The following is a 17,541-nucleotide window of genomic DNA, read 5'->3' as shown; positions in this document are numbered from 1 at the left end:
ATATTTTTCAATTACGTTTTTGAGCGGTGGTCACAACGCTCCTATACGTGGCTGTGTGTGTGGGTCTGTCTGCGTGTCTGTCTGTCTGTCTGTCTGTAGCCTGCAGTAACCTTTTCTGACCACACATGTTAAGGGAGGGGCGCTGTTGTTCAGGCCAGACCAGGCACACACACACACACGCACACACACACACACACACACACACAGGGGGGAAGGGGGGGGGGGGGGGGGGAAACCACCGCTCAGTTCACACGGGTGTGATTTTTAATGTATGTTTATACATTTTTGAAATATAGACCAGGCACTAGTAGCATTGGACAATGCAGTACAAAATGATTTGTTGACCCTTGACAAACATCGGTTTTCACATCCCAGTGATAGTGTGTCATCACACTGCTCTACACTACACAATGCACCACACTAATCCCAATCTGGGAACCCATTGGCAAAAAAAAGAACAATAAGCATACTGTCTAGGCACTGAGCAGTTTATGAAACAATGTTTTGGCGCGTGTAACCTATTTCCCTTTGTATTTTTTTATTGAGACATAGTACAATAGCTGAGAGGGTGACAGTGGTGTGCTAATTACAAGCTCACAACGTGTCGCAGAAGTATAAATAAGGCTTTACAGAGTTGCTTACGTTAGGGTTCACGTTACACAGGCGAGCAGGGACGTGCAGAGAATGTTGAAGAGGCAGGGGTTGAAATTTCTAAAAGTGGCTTTTGATGAAAATATTAAAAAATAGCAGACCTCCAAGCTCACAACGTGTTGCGCTGCAAAGCGTTGTGAGCTTGGAGTTTGGCTATTTTCGGTGCTTGATACGACATTGAACCAAAAATAATCAAGTCAATAATGGAGATGTGGCTACGGCATGGATTTCTACAGAGAGGGCAATTATTTCAACATAAGATGCTGTATTCAAGTTCAGGAGAGTTTGGACAAGACAATTTCTCTTGAATGCTGCCTTCAGGTATGGCATGGAAAGAGGGCATTTGCATTTCTTTCACCACAGTAAAAACTTCATGGTTTGGAGAGGGCACTTTTTACAGACGGATAAAAGGGCAGGGGCTCAAGCCCCCTTTGATGTCCATGTGTGCACGTGCCTGTAGGCGAGGGTCTTCACCACTTCACCATCATCAACAGGTACAGTTTCAGAAACATCTTAGGAAAGGATAGTTGAATTGTAAAGCCATCATATGTAGTGGATGTGAGATATATTTTATGACCCATTGCCTAATAGTAAAATAGCCCATCAGCTATGTCACAATCTCCATATGTCCTCTACTGCGTCTCCGCCCTCCCCAAAGTCTCTGTAAGCTGCCAGAGGAGAGATACACCCAAGTGCCCCCTGGGAATCGCAGTCCGGGAAGAAGAAGTCACTGGACCCTTGCACTTGTTCAGCGGCAGGGTCACTGAGTGGGGCAGTGAGCAGGGAGAGCTCCAACTGGTCAATGGTGCTGGTAGGAAAGGGCTGGGACTGGCTCGGCGAGGAGCTTTCAGTTGAGAGAGAAGCAATTGCTGTGGATTCGGGACATGGGGAGGCAGAGTCGTTAGGGTCATTGGCAGAGAGGGAACGCTTCAGCTTGGCACGTGCATTCTGGAACCACACCTGAGAGAGAAAAGGCTATTTGTGAGGTGTACTGTATGTGTGGTATAAAAAGATTGGAGAGCGTTTCGGTATGTACTGAAAAACAAAGTGAATATACTGTATCACAAATGACAAGATATATTACAATAATTGAGACAGAAGATGTCTCAATTATGAAACAATCCAACCCAACTTTGAATTGGATTGGATTGCATGTACAATATTTGTGCTCAATAAATGTTTTGTAAATGATGGCCCCTGTCAGTATATATTTTTTACTTTATTGAGCAGTTGGCTTTAATGGTGGAAGTCAAAACAGACAGTTCTTTGCTGTTTGGCCATCTGGCTACAAAACAACATGGACCCTCTAACTCTTAACTCTATACCCTACTAAAGGTCAGGCATAATGACCATATTGCAAACCTGACCTGCAGGACCCTCTTAGGGAGACCAGTCTTGTGAGCGAGACAGGTCCAGTCTTTACCATCTGGGTTGTGTTTCTGGGCAAAATACAACTCCAGCGCTCTCAGCTGCTCCCTACGGAAACACGTCCGGCTTCGCTTGGTGCGCCTTTGGACCCGACCCCCTGCAGCCCGGTCATCCAAATGCGACTCGGGACTACTGACTGACTCCTCCCCTTCTCCTGTGGTGGCAAGAAGGCCAACATGGACTAGAGTTTAGAAATACCATTTTAAAGCTGCAATCATTTTTTGACACCTACAGTTTTTGTCCAAACATCACACAAATCGTTATCTCCATTAGTCATTAAACAAAACAGGTATTTCAGATTTTTCATATTCCATCCTGATTGTCTAAGATTGGCTTCCAAAGTTTGCAGGAGTGCTCAGTTTTGAACAAAATGCCTCAAATCATGAACACAGCGTGTGATTTACGTGAAATTTTGCACACAAATTCCCACTAGGCCAAGGAAGAAATGCCACCCGTTTCACATTGGCCTGTTATAGAGCCACCAGCAGGTCGGTATTTGCTAAACACATTTGTGGAACAAAATGCCTCACATCATGAATGAAAGGCGTATGAAGAAATGGCACCATTAGCACCACCAGGAGGCCACAATAACCTACAGGACTATTCATCTTTGATATACACCGATTTGAATGATTTGGATAATGCTATGATATCATTAAGTGCACATTATTACTCACGTGTCTGATTTACAAAAACGTAATTAATTCTTCATGTCTTACCTTAACATTACCATACTGTAGAACCCCCAAAACCTTACCTATAACCTATTGATAAGAAATATCCTCTATTTTTCAAGACATTTGAAGTAGTACAAGAACACACAAACATCATTCACAACTCACCCTCTCTCAGACATGGCTTGAGGTGAAGGTCATGTGTTGATGGAACAATGACGTCATGGTAATGTGATTGACAGTAGAGGTTTTGACCCTGCATGCAATATAAGTTCCCTGGCAACAAAGTGGCATCACATTCCTGGAACAAATCAAACAGTTCATAGTTACCCGTTCACATCAAGTACTATGGCTATACTTACATAAATCAAATATGTTCATCACTATATTGTTGTTATAGTTGTGGTGTGCTGTGGACTCAGGCATATATATATATATATATATATATATATATATATATATATATATATATATATATATATATATATATATATATATATATATTCTTGGACGGCCCTTAATCACTTAAGCCCTATTCAAACATGATAGCAAGCTTGCGCAACAAGCTTGTAGATCTGGTATTTTTGAAGAAGGAAAAAAAAAGGAAAATGATCTAGATTTGTTAAAATATTTGCCTATAATGACATGCTCAAAATAGAGATGCCAGGATGAAAGTGCTTAAATCTTTTATCACCAAACTACTAACCCTTTTTGGAAGAAATGGAACCTCTGGAAATGCAATACTGGGAGGTTTTCTTTTGTGTTGAATCTAAAACTTGTGAAGACAAGGTCAATTTCCACATGTGGACAACAGTTGACAATAGTTTCCATTCTATTCTATTCTTATAACGGTGAATGTCTGACCTGGCAGGAAAAGCACTGTGGGTGAAATGTCAGCTCTCCAGACCTCATCACCAAGGTGGATGATGGGATTGGTTGGGAGCAGCGAGCACATCGGCCAATCCCAAACAGCCTGACCAGGAAGAGAAAAACACAGTGAGCCATGTAATTTGTCAGGGCAAGGGCTTTAAAATACTGCACGAACAATCACATTTCTGTAACCATAATAATAATAACTATAGCATAACTATAGCACTCCTCCCTGAAAGCCCTCCACACGCCCCTATCTTCCAAACAGTTCCTACCACACACCCTTGGCCCTGGCCCACATCTTACTACATACCAAGCAGTTAGCTTGGCATGTAAGCAAACTGTGAGCAGGCTCACAGTTTGGCACTAGCATCTAAAATGCAACTAGGAGCCTTGCCCTGATAAGGCTTTAAAATGAATCAGTTCAATCTTAAAAATCTATTCATAAACTCAATCGTTTTTATTGGGAAACATGAGATACATATTTGTTTGTCTTTGAATGGCTTTCGTGCATGTTCCAAATGGGACTGAGCTGACCTGCAGTAATCCTGTTGGCAGTAGATGTACCCCTCACGCCAGTAGAGGGAGGGGTGATTCTGCAGCTCGCAATGGCATTGGCTGCAGCGGAGGCACGCCCCGTGCCACACCCTACCGGCAGCTAACAGGAAGAAGCGGTCGCACACTTTCTCGCCACAGCTAGCACAAATCATTGGCCCCTGGCTGGACAGAGCAGTTGGAGTCTGGAATGAAAGAAGTGAGTCTTTGTAAGGACCATTTGTCTTTTTGTTTTCTTCCTCTCCTTCACTGTCCAACTCTCAGCTTTGCAGAGCCCACCGAAAGTTAATTTCCTGTTTTAAGCACATTTTCTCACCTCACTGCTTACATTGGTTGCCATGGTGGTCACCTCCTCGATGCTGGCCTGGCTGCCTCCCAGCTTCACCCCTTCTCGATCTCCATGATGACCACCGTACAACAGGTCATTGAGGGTTCTGTCCTCTGATGACATCATGATTGTCCTTGCCTCTGGCACCTGGCAGACGCACGGGGGAGCAGGGAGATAATTATGCATCCACTTCATAATCAATGTGATCATTAGAGACTAGAGAGCAAGCTAAAATTAGAGGCACAAACAAGTGTATCGCTTTAAATTGAACAGGTCACTGAGGTCTTGACCCTGAACAGCAAAGTTCATGCACTTGGTGTCCAATATTGGATTTTCAATAATTTAGAATACACACGAATAGGCCTATATATAAATAATATCAGTGCACTTAAATCAGAGGAGTTAAAAAAATAGTTTTGTACAATCAGGTCCCATAGGAAATGTTTGGCTTACCTGTCTTTCTGAAATGCAGTTGAAAGGGTTTTCTTCAATGTATTCTGAATCCCTGAAGAATAGCGTTGCTCAAGCACCATACAGTCCTTCTCAAATTATTCACAATTCCGTTCTTCACTTCCAAGACTTCTCTCTTCTATACAACCATCCCAATGCAGAAACTCACTTGAGAACAAAACCTACTCCATCTCCAGTTTGGACGGTCTCTGTGATCCCAACAGTTTAGCAGTGGTCACTCCAACTGACATGATAAGCAGTGATTTCTTTAAGCATTTCTTCACCTTTAAGCACTGGTTAAGAATGTATCCCCATGGTTAATGTATTGTACGCATTACACTGTTCAAAAGCCAAAATGAAAAGAGATCAGTGTCTGGGACACACCTGAACTAACCTCCCTTGTCCCTGGTGATGCTGCCACCACAGTAACACAACTGTAAACAACCTCCCCCCAGTGCCTTGGTGGACAAGTAACGATGCAGCCCTTTGTGTGTCTGCTAAAAGGGATGGCATGGAAGCAGCTCTTTGGAGACTAATTATAAAAAGGTGTTTAAAAGCACAGTTAGGACCGCTATAACATGCTGAAAATGGTTAGGTCTCAATTATCTATAACACAATAAAAAGAGAAATCTAGATTTAAATAGAAAGCAGGACTAAAAGAAAACAAGCAATAAAGTAAGGAGGATGTTAGGATGATATTATGTTCAAGGTGTCCATGTTGTCTAATATCTCACCAAGCGCATGACGGGTGTCTTCCTTCAACAGTTGGTCAGTTCTCTTCTGGTAATTTCTTATCTCCATCAATGCCCTGGTTCCTGGACGGAACCTTCTCCTTTTGGGGGCAGCACCATCCCCTGTAAAGAGGCACATAAGAGCATGTAACTTTTTATACATTTATTCAGAAAAGGGTGCCTGGCGGTGGTATGATGAGTTACTTACGTGCACTCCTGCCTGGCCAGGGTAGAGCTTTAACAGACCTTCACTTTAAAAGTGAATTAATCAAGAAAAATGTTGGTGGTCTAAAGCTTCAGCTTTTTAATGAACACTGGCATCAGATGATAATATAATGTGGACCTACTCCTACTCCTCCCGCGGGGGGGGGGGGGGGGGGGGATTCAGTTATCAGCTCAACCCAGCCGAACGCAGCCATCAAGGGCCGTGGAGCAATTAAGGGTTAGGAGTCTCTTGCTCAGGGACACACATCGACACTGCTGGCCTGACCTGGCATCGTACCTGATACCAAGATATCAAGAAAACCAATCAGGTTACTTAAAGTTGAATCTGCCTTTGAAGTTTCCCATCCTCACACATGGAATATAACTTGACAGTTTACAATTTAACTTCTTTCATTTATCATCAATATCATGACATGAACATAAACTGCTGGTCACAATCTCACAAGGGTAAACCGTTTAAATAGATAGTACATAATGTTCAGGCCTATACAACAAGCTTAATAATGAAATAAAATGTAGAAAATGCATGCAGGCTGCTATCATGGATATTATATCCGGAATATTGGTCCATAATGTTATTATTTATTAGAATTAGATATTAGTCATATTCATGACACAGCATCATTGTCTCCACCAGCCGAAGGCTGAGGGAGAGTATGTTTTCCCCTCCGTCCGTCCGTCCGTCCGTCCGTCCGTGCGTCCGTGCGTGCGTCCGTGCGTGCGTCCGTGCGTGCGTCCTCGCAGTTTGTGAACAGCTAATCTCAGTCACCGTTGGCCCGATCGCTGCCAAACTGAGCACACACACTCCCTGGATGCCAATCTAGAACCTCTGCCCCACATTTTTCAAATCAGCCTCATGGTGGCGCTATAACAGGCCGATTTGTGTGGCCTGGTTGTTACCAGCTAATCTCCGGCGCCGTTGGCCCGATCGCTGCCAAACTGAGCACACACACTCCCTGGATGCTAATTCAGAACCTCTGCCCCACATTTTTTAAATCAGCCTCATGGTGGCGCTATAACAGGCCGATTTGTGTGGCCTGGTGGAGACCTGTGCTCGGAAGAGCACTGCTTCTAGTTTCAAATGATTTTGTCAAAAAGAGACATTTTTGGAAATTCTTTAAATAAATATAATAACCCCTACAGTGTTGGCAGGGGTTATTGTCTCCACCAGCCGAAGGCTGAGGGAGAGTATGTTTTCCCCTCCGTCCGTCCGTGCGTCCGTGCGTCCTCGCAGTTTGTGAACAGCTAATCTCAGTCACCGGTGGCCCGATCGCTGCCAAACTGAGCACACACACTCCCTGGATGCCAATCTAGAACCTCTGCCCCACATTTTTCAAATCAGCCTCATGGTGGCGCTATAACAGGCCGATTTGTGTGGCCTGGTTGTTACCAGCTAATCTCCGGCGCCGTTGGCCCGATCGCTGCCAAACTGAGCACACACACTCCCTGGATGCTAATTCAGAACCTCTGCCCCACATTTTTTAAATCAGCCTCATGGTGGCGCTATAACAGGCCGATTTGTGTGGCCTGGTGGAGACCTGTGCTCGGAAGAGCACTGCTTCTAGTTATATTTGCTCTTGCTTGGCTGGAGTTGGGTTCTACTCAGGCCTTCTCTGTCTTATCTACTGTCTGAGGAAAAACATACAGCTTTTGTCGAGGGACAAAACAGAACATGCCATGTACTCTCCTTAAGCGTGTCTAATAAAATTAGAACACTTGCCTACACTTATATTAATCTTTTTTATTTTATTCATCACATACACATGGCATTAAGATTCATATTTGCTTCTATAGGCTATGCATCTCAATCCTCAACACAATGAAATAAAAAAGATCAAGTATTACAGAATATAACCGAATACTTTGATTTGTATGTTCGTTATTTCATTTTGTGGTTTTAATTTTTCTTTTGTTCATATTGTATTTGTGTACATTTTTCATTGATGTCTTGTACAAAATAAAAAATTGACAATTAATAAAAATATTAAAAAAAAAGAATATAACCGAATACAATGTGTTGACTGCATTCTTGTTATTACGTCCCTGCACTTTTTTTTATTTATTTTTTATCTACCGGTACCTTCTCTTTTTTTTTCTCTCCCCCCCCCCTTTCGGTTTATGCTTTAAGAAACATGTAAGTATAAAGGATTTGAAAGACCAAAAGCTTTTATTACATTAAAAAAAGGAAAATATTCATATGCAAAGAAAACACTAGCTTTACAATTATGGGATGACTTTGACAAGGCTTATTACAACAGTAGGACCCTGTATTTTTCTTTACTGCTGGAGGTTATGGCCCATAACCACATACATAAACCATAACCATATAACTATACCACATAACATGAGTCATTTTGGTTCTGGACCCCATCTCTTGGGTTGTGGGGTTGGTTTTAGTACTATAACACTTCTTAACTGGGTACCAACCTCTGATAAACATGTTCTAAAAGGGTACAGATAAAGAACTTTGACAAAGATAAAGACTATTGTGCTATTTTGCTATTTATGCTGGATCCCCACTTTCAATTGTCAATGTGAAATATGAAAGTCATTGTGAAACCAAATGAGAGACACTAATTGCTACTACACAATATTTTATGTATTTCAATTCCATCAGGACAAGTATCTCATTGAGTGTCCATTACTTGAACTGATTCATCGACCACATCCAGGGTGAAGGGAGTCACCGTTTTGGTGAGAAGGGCTGTGGTACCTGGTTTGTACCTGTACTGTCCCTCTCTATTAAAGAAAGGCAGAGACAGAGAAAAAGATTAGTACTTCAGATACAAATTCAGGACAGTACAGCTAATGGCCAGCCTAATCTAACGCCTAATGCCTCACACAACTCAGTCCGGTGGAAATTATTCATTTCAAAGGAGAGTCTGGTACAGATCCAGTAAAACTGCCACATGCATTGAAAATGTGTAATGTACAGCAAAACAACAGCATGTGTTGTGGGAGCAAATATTCAATTACTTGTACGTCAAACTTTATGGGACAGTGAGAGCCTAGTCTAGCAACATTATTAAACTAGCATGCTTTTTCCCCCAAATAATCTGTTAGATTTTCATTTTCCCCACGCTTCTTCCCTTTCAAACTGCTATCTGTTAGTATCCGCCATGGTGTCATAAAGAGTGGGATATGCTGAAACAGTCACATTTTAAATGCCAGCTGATTTAAAAACCTGTACAGTATGGCAAGCAGGCATGTGATTTGCTGTACAGTACAGGCTCTTGATATTTAAAACAATAAGACAGTAAAAACATGAAAACAAACAGTAATTGTGACACAGTAAAACTGTTTCCTGGTGGATGCTGATGATAATGATCAGTTACTTAATCAAGTACTTACTTATGATTGGCACAGTCACATACTTACAACCTTTACTTTCACAGTGCACACTGACACTAATAAAAGCAGCCCATTCTGTTCTGTATTGTCAATAACATTTGTTTTTATAAAAAATGGTGTACAAGTGAATTGTCAAGAGTTTCTGTCAAGAGTTTCTGTTACATGTATCTGAGTGAAATTAGACCACAGAGTTATATGAAAACAATTCAAATTGTTATTGTGCATTACTATTATTGATACGATTTCACCTTTTGCCCTTCTGTGCTGGCTGGTCATAGCTTCGGAGGTACTCCACACCGGCCTCAGTGATCACACAAAGGTCCACATTGCTGCCTGAGCCCAGGTCACACAATATGCCTGCAGCTATGGCATCTCGCATCAGTTGCTTCGCCTCGTCCAACTGGGAGATGAGAGCAGAGGAGATGAGAGTAGAGGAGACAAGAGCAGAGGAGATTAAAGCAGTGGAGAAAGAATGACAGAAAAGGAGCAGAGCAGAAGACACCAATATAACCGGTTGGAAAAGAGAATAGAAAATGAAACATGGTAAGGGAGTTAAGATGATAAAATCAGCAACAGACAACAGAGGAGATGGGAGGAAGAAGAGAATGGTTGGGATTGTGAGGTTACAAAAATATAAAGAGGATAGGCAAGGGGGTAGGATAAGAAATTGCATTCTACACAACACAATAACACAATAAGAAAATATGTGAAATGGTGCAGCTGGCTAAGCAGCAAGTAGCCTTGAGGAAAAAATAGAACTTCAGGCTCAATGTACTACAGGCTCTAAGCCATACCTCCATGTTTGGTTTGAACCTGTCCTCAAATACAGACACAGCTGCAGCAGCCCCAGAACCTGCAATCAGATGTTTCCCCCACATTATCATTTATCATCATCATGTTGCATTGCCTTTCTTTTACCAGTTTTAGTTTTTGCTATGAAAATAACATTTCCTTATACTTGTTTGTCAAATCACATTGCAAACAAGTTCTTATGAACCACAACTACACAAATACAAAACCCATATGCAAGCACATAGGCTACCCAATACAATAGCACATACACATACCCATAGTGAGGTAAGGCAGTTTGTCATAGGAGCCATGTGGATAGACACTGTAGAGGTGGGCTCCAGTCACATCGACCCCGCCGACTATCAGAGATGAACCAATGTGACCCTGGTATCTACAGAACCATGAATGAAAAGATATCACATGCAGTTACACACATACAGTACATGTAACATACATGGAACTGTGTATCTGTGTATCCAACTCCGGGCAAGTCAGGATGACTGACACAGACTCAGTGATGTCATTTACAGCCCCTTTCCAACTGAAAGGTTGCTGGAGCCATTTTCGATTTCATATCATTTTATTGGAATTATTATGGTGTGAGTGTGTCTCCTCGGCTATCCTATTAAATATTGAATCAAGCAACTTAATAACTGTCTGGAGTGAACACAAGAGCCAGAGTTTACTGTATGTTAAGATAACATCCAAGAAGTGCTTTAAAGTACCCTTTTAACATAAAAAAAGAAAAAAAAACATCCAGTAGGTGGTGATATAAGCTGATATTTTGAGTAACTAGCCTGCAATTCTTAAGCAAGCTGTAACATCTTTATGGTCAATGTACATGAATGGTTAATATTGACACTAGCATGAACTGAATGAAGTGTATGAAATTGGATACATTATTTTCACAATCTACTGTACAGTATGTGCGCTATCATTCATTTGCAGGAACTGCATGTAATCGCAGTTCAGATAAAAATTATGAAACTGAAAAGAAAATGGCACAGGATTACTATTGACAGAATTATTTGGTTGATTGCTGTCTGGAATTGGACATAATGACGCTATGTCTTTTACTGTTAACCAATTGTAATCTGACCACTACCCAGGATGCATGTGATGCCAGGTGTAAAGGGATCTTTTCCTCTCTCACCTGAAGAGCATTTGTTTCAGCATTCGGGTAACCATGGCAACCAGGGGAGGCCTGCCAGTGTTGAGCGTGTGCAGTTCAACATTGGATGACATCATCAGGGTGGTTACCTCTGCATCTGCAGCAACACCCGCCCCACAGCAGCTACAAGGACACATACGCACAGCTGAATGAGCTGATATGTTAGTAAACGTCATATTACAGTCCTTCAGGGATTAAAGATTTCCAGACGATCGCACCTGACCTACTCCCCTTCATAACCGCCATCATCAACAGTTCTGTAACTTCAGGCTGTGTCCCAGCTGCCTTCAAGACAGCCAGAGTATCACCACTCCTCAAGAAACCAACTCTTGACGCCTCGGACGTCAAGAACTACAGACCGGTATCCCTCCTCTCATTTCTTTCAAAAACCCTTGAACGTGTGGTCTCTAACCAGCTTTCTCTCCATCTCTCACAGAACAACCTGCTGGACCCCAACCAGTCAGGTTTTAAACCGGCCCATTCCACAGAAACGGCACTCCTAGCAGTCACAGAAGCACTCCATGCTGCCCAGGCTGCATCCCACTCTGCAGTCCTGATTCTTCTGGATCTATCAGCGGCATTCGACACAGTGAATCACCAGCTGCTCCTGGACACCCTTGCTGACCTAGGCATCACCGGGACGGCACTAAAGTGGTTCTCCTCCTACCTGTCGGACCGGACCTACCAGGTCTCATGGAAAGGTTTGCCTTCATCCCCCCGAACCCTCCAAACGGGAGTCCCCCAGGGATCCGTACTTGGCCCTCTGCTGTTCTCCCTGTACACCAAATCCCTTGGTGCTGTAATCTCTGCTCACAATCTATCATATCACTGCTACGCTGATGACACTCAACTGTTTTTGTCCTTCCCCCCTTCTGCCACCCAGGTGGAAGAGCGCATTGCTGCATGTCTGGCCGACATCTCACAGTGGATGTCAGCCCACCACCTCAAGCTGAACCCGGACAAGACGGAGCTACTCTTCTTCCCAGCTAAGTCTTGCCCCATGCAAGATCTCACTATTTCCATAGATAATGCATTGGTGACTTCAGTTCCGACTGCTAGAAACCTTGGTGTGGTCCTGGACACCCAGCTATCATTTAAGGCACATATTGCATCAGTCACCCGGTCCTGTAGGTTCACACTCTATAACATCCGTAAAATCAGACCGTTCCTCACCCAGGAGGCAGCGCAGCTCCTCATTCAGACATCTGTCATATCAAAACTCGACCATTGTAACTCTCTCCTCACTGGTCTCCCGGCATGTGCACTCAAACCTCTCCAACTGATCCAAAATGCCGCGGCACGACTGGTCTTCAACCAGCCTAAGTTCTCACATGTCTCTCCCCTTCTCCGCAGCCTCCACTGGCTCCCGGTTGCGGCCCGCATGGAATACAAAACACTGATGCTGACCTTCAAAGCAGCCAAAGGTATGGCTCCTCCATACCTCCAAAAGCTGATCAACCCCTACACCCCCACTCGTTCACTTAGATCAGCCAACACAGGGATGCTGACCGAACCCTCGCTAAAAACTCCAGGGCAAAAATCCACTCGTCCGAGACAGTTTGCCCTCTTGGCTCCCAAGTTGTGGAATAAACTCCCTGTCGCACTTAGAACAACGGACTCACTCGCTACCTTTCGCCGTGGACTGAAGACTCACCTTTTCAGACTCCACCTAAACCCTTAGCACTACAGTAAAATCAATGACCATACATGAAGCTAGTTAACATTTGTTTGTTAGGTTTCTTTAGAACTTGATTATATTGTGTTTTTCTCTAGATAGATATCCATTTACATTGTTATATTGCTGTTAATGTACTGACCTATTATCTTGTTTATTATTGTGATGTTGTATCTGCTTATTGTAAATCGCTTTGGATTAAAAGCGTCTGCTAAATGCCTAAACTGTAAACTGTAAACTGTAAAGTGAGGACTGCTGCGTATCGTGTATCATCGTCCTTGATGATTTGTTGGCGACATTTTATTTCACAACATGTCTTGTTACTTGGGGGAGGCCTTGAGGTGGCTGTCGTCCTCAACCCGCTGACATCGGCCTACGCAGGGTTTGTGAACCACTCAACCTTCCGCTTGAAGGGCATATGAACTAACCACTACACCAACCTTGCACCCGACCGCCGCAGTATACATTATTCTTTACATAACTTGCACTCACTATATCTTGGGAGCGATGTAGTGGATCTTCATGCAGTTCTTATCAGCAACCACCATGTCATCTGTTGCTCTGGTGTCAGCTCCCAGGATCACCCCATCCTGATTGGAGAAGGTGAACAGGAAGTTGCATACTAAAAGATGCGTTATTGGGCGCATACACGTCTTCGTTTGTTTTTCTTTTGAGACAATGCCAAAACAATTTTGTTGTGGGCTTGCTCATGTAATGACACACAGGCTTGGACCGTGATTGAGTTCACCAGTATTGGTCCAAAAATATTGTACAGATGTCATTCAAACAAACTCATATTGTTGTTAGAGAATATCTGGCCATAAAACACTGTGTGCAACTGTACCTCAGTTGGTTGGTCAAAATTATACATATACAATAACTAAATGAACAAAGACCGCAATGGCTGCATATCAACATATCAAGTTGATAATTAATTGTCACTCAAATAATTGAGATTAACGATTTAATTTCGCTTTTGACATTGAACATTGGGAAACAAAGTCTTATGCACATCTGATCAGCTCAGAGACGGGTGCGCAGGCAGGGATCAACATATTCAAAAAAATGCACAGGATGTACACAATGACCCGCACATGTTTCGGTCACAGACCTTCCCCAGGCATCTCTTGATGTGAGATGAACATTGGAACATATGAATACAACTTTAATTCCTGTAGACTTTTTGGCTTCACAATCACAAATTGCACAGGGCAGATATGACAAATAACTTAAATATAGAAAGAAATTAGTAATTACTGACACGTTTAATAAAATACTTTAAAAGAACGTATTGTAAGCTTGTAGATCTGTTATTTTGGGGAAATGTATGAACACTTTTCAACATGGAAGCGGTTATGACGATTCTACAGAAAATAATTGCAATTATCTCAAATAATTGCGAATAGGCGATGATGTAATAATCATGGCAGGCCTACTTGCACATTGCTATTTGCCATGAAAACTGTTTTCACGTTCTTCCACCTTGACCAAACCAATTCCTTAATACATGCGGGTGGTGCAGCACTGCAGCCCAGTGCATCGTGGGAGGTGAGCTGGCCTTCCTCCAGGTTTTGTACAAGAGGCAGTGCGTGGTCAAAGCTCAAAGTATCAAAACGCTTGCCCTGAACACACAATTTATGAACAGTTTCTACCCAGCTACCATCACTGACTGTTGAACAAGGCAAGGTTTTTAACCATGTGAAATAAGTTTATTTATTTACTTCCCATGCTGCACAAACAGCACCTTAACACCTGCACACACCTGCATATGATGCTAACGTTATAAATATCATGTACTGTATATAGGCTACATAATTGATTTCACATACTGTACGCTACATGTATACAGTACACGTATCTTTATTTGTTCCATTTAACCTGTGTTCTATCTCTTTCCCTTTGCTCTCACTCTACCTCTAACATCTCTCAATTCTCAATGAATACTACAAACAACAATATCACCCACTGTCTGCTGTAGCCTACCTACACCTGTAAAACTGTGACAAATAAACTAATTCATATTCAGTAAAGTCATAGTTGGTATTTGTTGCCTGTTGGTGCAGGCTAACTGTAATCACATGGGGCAATATTTGGCAAATTAGAAAAGACAAGGAGGTGAATGCCCCAAATAATAACTTTATAAAATACCCCCTCACCTTGAAAACAATACCAGCGATGGTGGTCCCCGTCTTCCTGGCTTTAGGAACGCTGTAGCCTGACAGGCTAGATTCCAACACTGCATTCCTAAAGACACAAGGAGACAGGTTGAATTACCACTGGTTCTTCTTGGTGTGGGGTTCATGGACCCCCTCGCCTAGGGCCATTGAGCGGGTTCCAACTTCCAGGTCAGAGGGTCCACTCCACATATTTAATGATAAATGGTCCCTTACAGGTCTGTGACTCTGAAAGTGACCAAGGCCTATGGGTCCATTTGGTTCCATTTGTACACTCTCAAGTAGAAATTAGGGGTCCAGTATTAAATGGGGTGTCCTTGAATTAAAGTTTGAAATAATTGAATTTCTTTTTTATACCAAAAGGCCTACATTTCAAGCTGTTGTCATAACACACATTACATCATTTAAATGGCGTTTTACATTTAAAGTCTGAGACAACACACAGATAAACCTACAGTGATTGTAGGTTTATCTGGCATAACGTAGCTATACATACATTCTAAATACCAGATTTGTAGACTACTTGTAACACTATTTCTGCATTGTAGTATTGTATTGATACTTTACTTAAAAGTAAAACAGCCTAGTACTTTTTCCACTACTGGGGCTGGGCTAGGTTTATTGCTAGCTCATCAAGGCCATTGACTCACCTGCGAGTGTTTTCAAAACTAAAGCCTCCACCGTGTACCTCAGACGGACTCGAAGTGCTGAGCATCCTTTCAGCGGATTCTCTCTGTAAAAGCTAAACTGTAGCCTAGGAGGTTAGTGCCGAGCGGTGAGCTTGTCTGCTATTAGAGTTAGAATAGAAAGCATTTGATATAAGTGAAGCTAAACCTTGCACCAGTCGTTCTGCAAGGCTGCTCATAATGCGTCATGGGTAACAATTAGGTTACTTTCACTTTTTATTTAGCAGTGGGCAAGTGATACAGGAAGAGTGGGACGGACCATGGGAAAATGGTAAAGTATAGTTCTACTAGAGGTATAAGATAACTCCATTGTATAGTTACACCAACTATGAGTTACAGACCTATTTTATTTACCCATCAATGTATGCCCATAGCATAGGCTATACACAGGTTTTGTAGCAATTTGTAGGCCCTATAGGCCAAGGATACATGTCAAATGTTAAAGCATGTTCATTTAGGCCTATACGTTACTACAGAAGGCAACAGACTTATCAAAATTATTTTTCCATTTTGGAAAGAAAAAAAATACCCAATTTATAGACTTTACTTTGAGGTGCCCACATTTAGGCTTTTTATTAATGTAGGCTATTTAATTTTCCCCCAAAGAAATGAAAGTAATAAACACAGCCCCTCACATTTTAAGAGGATAGTATGGGTCACCAGAACCAAGGATGTGTGTGTTTTCCATGAATATACCATGAATATATCATGGTTAAAATGGGGTTTGAAGTTACAATTGTATGGGAAGGGGGGCGTTAAAATTGATAAAATAATTGATAAAATAGAAAGTGAAACTTTAGACTACAGTAAACACTTTGTTAGCCTACCAAATGAGAAATTACTGTAGGCTATTCATTGTCCTCATTAAAATTGTTTGAGGTGGAAAATGCCATGTAAACTGCACAAATACAATGTCCATTTAAAATTTTATTAAGAATTCATAAATATTAAAAATGTAAGCACATAAGACAGCAAATCGACCAAACACAGGAACCAAGCCAAGTTCAAGCCAAAGTTGATCTCATCTGCTCATCACAGAGGGACAGTGCGCATCAAATTATACAGCTCAATGAGAGGTAATGTGACAGCCAGCTCTTAAGGTATAGACTAGGCCTATACCTTAGTGTAGTTGCTTGTGTACCAGTAGTTTTGTTCAAAATTTCAGGGATTATGAAAACTACATATTTTTGGAAACTTCAAAGTAACAAATCAGAAAATCGATGATTCCATTTGCAAAATCCCTAGGGGAGTTTGACAGCTGCTGAAAGTTTGGGTCTCATTCACTTACTATACGCTGTAGGCCTACTATATATATAAACCAGCTGACCCTGGGGAAGGTGATCCGTCAGAGCAGGTCCTGACCCAGAAGAAGCGCTACCTCCCATACAGAGACTCAGTCCTCACATGGTTGTTGAAGGAGAGCCTTGGGGGAAACTCAGACCACCACGATCTCCACCCTGAGCCCGGCAGCCAGCAACATAGAGGAGACCCTGAGCACACTGCGCTACACCCAGCAGGCCTGCACCATAATCAGCGTGGCCAGAGTCAACGAGGACAGCAATGCCAAGCTGATCCGAGAGCTGAAGAGAGAGATTTTTCGGGGGCATTTTTGTCCTTAGTAGTGTATAGTAAATTAATGAGACCCAAACTTTCAACAGCTGAATGGAATCATGGATTTTCTGATTTGTTATAATCTGAAGTTTCCAAAAATGTATAGTTTTCCTAATCCCCAGAAATTTTTAACGAACCTTTGGACATATTGAACTGCACTATAGTAGCT

General features: G+C 42.2%; 1 protein-coding gene across 1 annotated transcript; it reads right to left on the bottom strand.

The window, feature by feature from the left end:
• Positions 1-8,539: 8,539 nt before the first annotated feature.
• psmb10 (proteasome 20S subunit beta 10) lies at positions 8,540-15,913 on the bottom strand (the record flags this gene model as incomplete). Its single annotated transcript, XM_080734994.1, has 8 exons — positions 15,726-15,913; positions 15,058-15,145; positions 13,394-13,491; positions 11,209-11,349; positions 10,331-10,446; positions 10,058-10,116; positions 9,512-9,663; positions 8,540-8,651 (listed from the first exon to the last, which is right to left on the bottom strand). Exons 1-8 carry the CDS (start codon positions 15,788-15,790, stop codon positions 8,540-8,542), a joined length of 831 nt encoding a protein of 276 aa, XP_080591120.1. The 5' UTR covers positions 15,791-15,913.
• Between the last annotated feature and the right edge of the window lie 1,628 nt (positions 15,914-17,541).

This window comes from Nannobrachium achirus, assembly GCF_963921795.1.
Source record: "Nannobrachium achirus genome assembly, chromosome: 10".
Classification (NCBI taxonomy): domain Eukaryota; kingdom Metazoa; phylum Chordata; class Actinopteri; order Myctophiformes; family Myctophidae; genus Nannobrachium; species Nannobrachium achirus.
The sequence above is the reverse complement of the archived record's forward strand: the minus strand, read 5'-3'. Positions and strand labels throughout refer to the sequence as shown.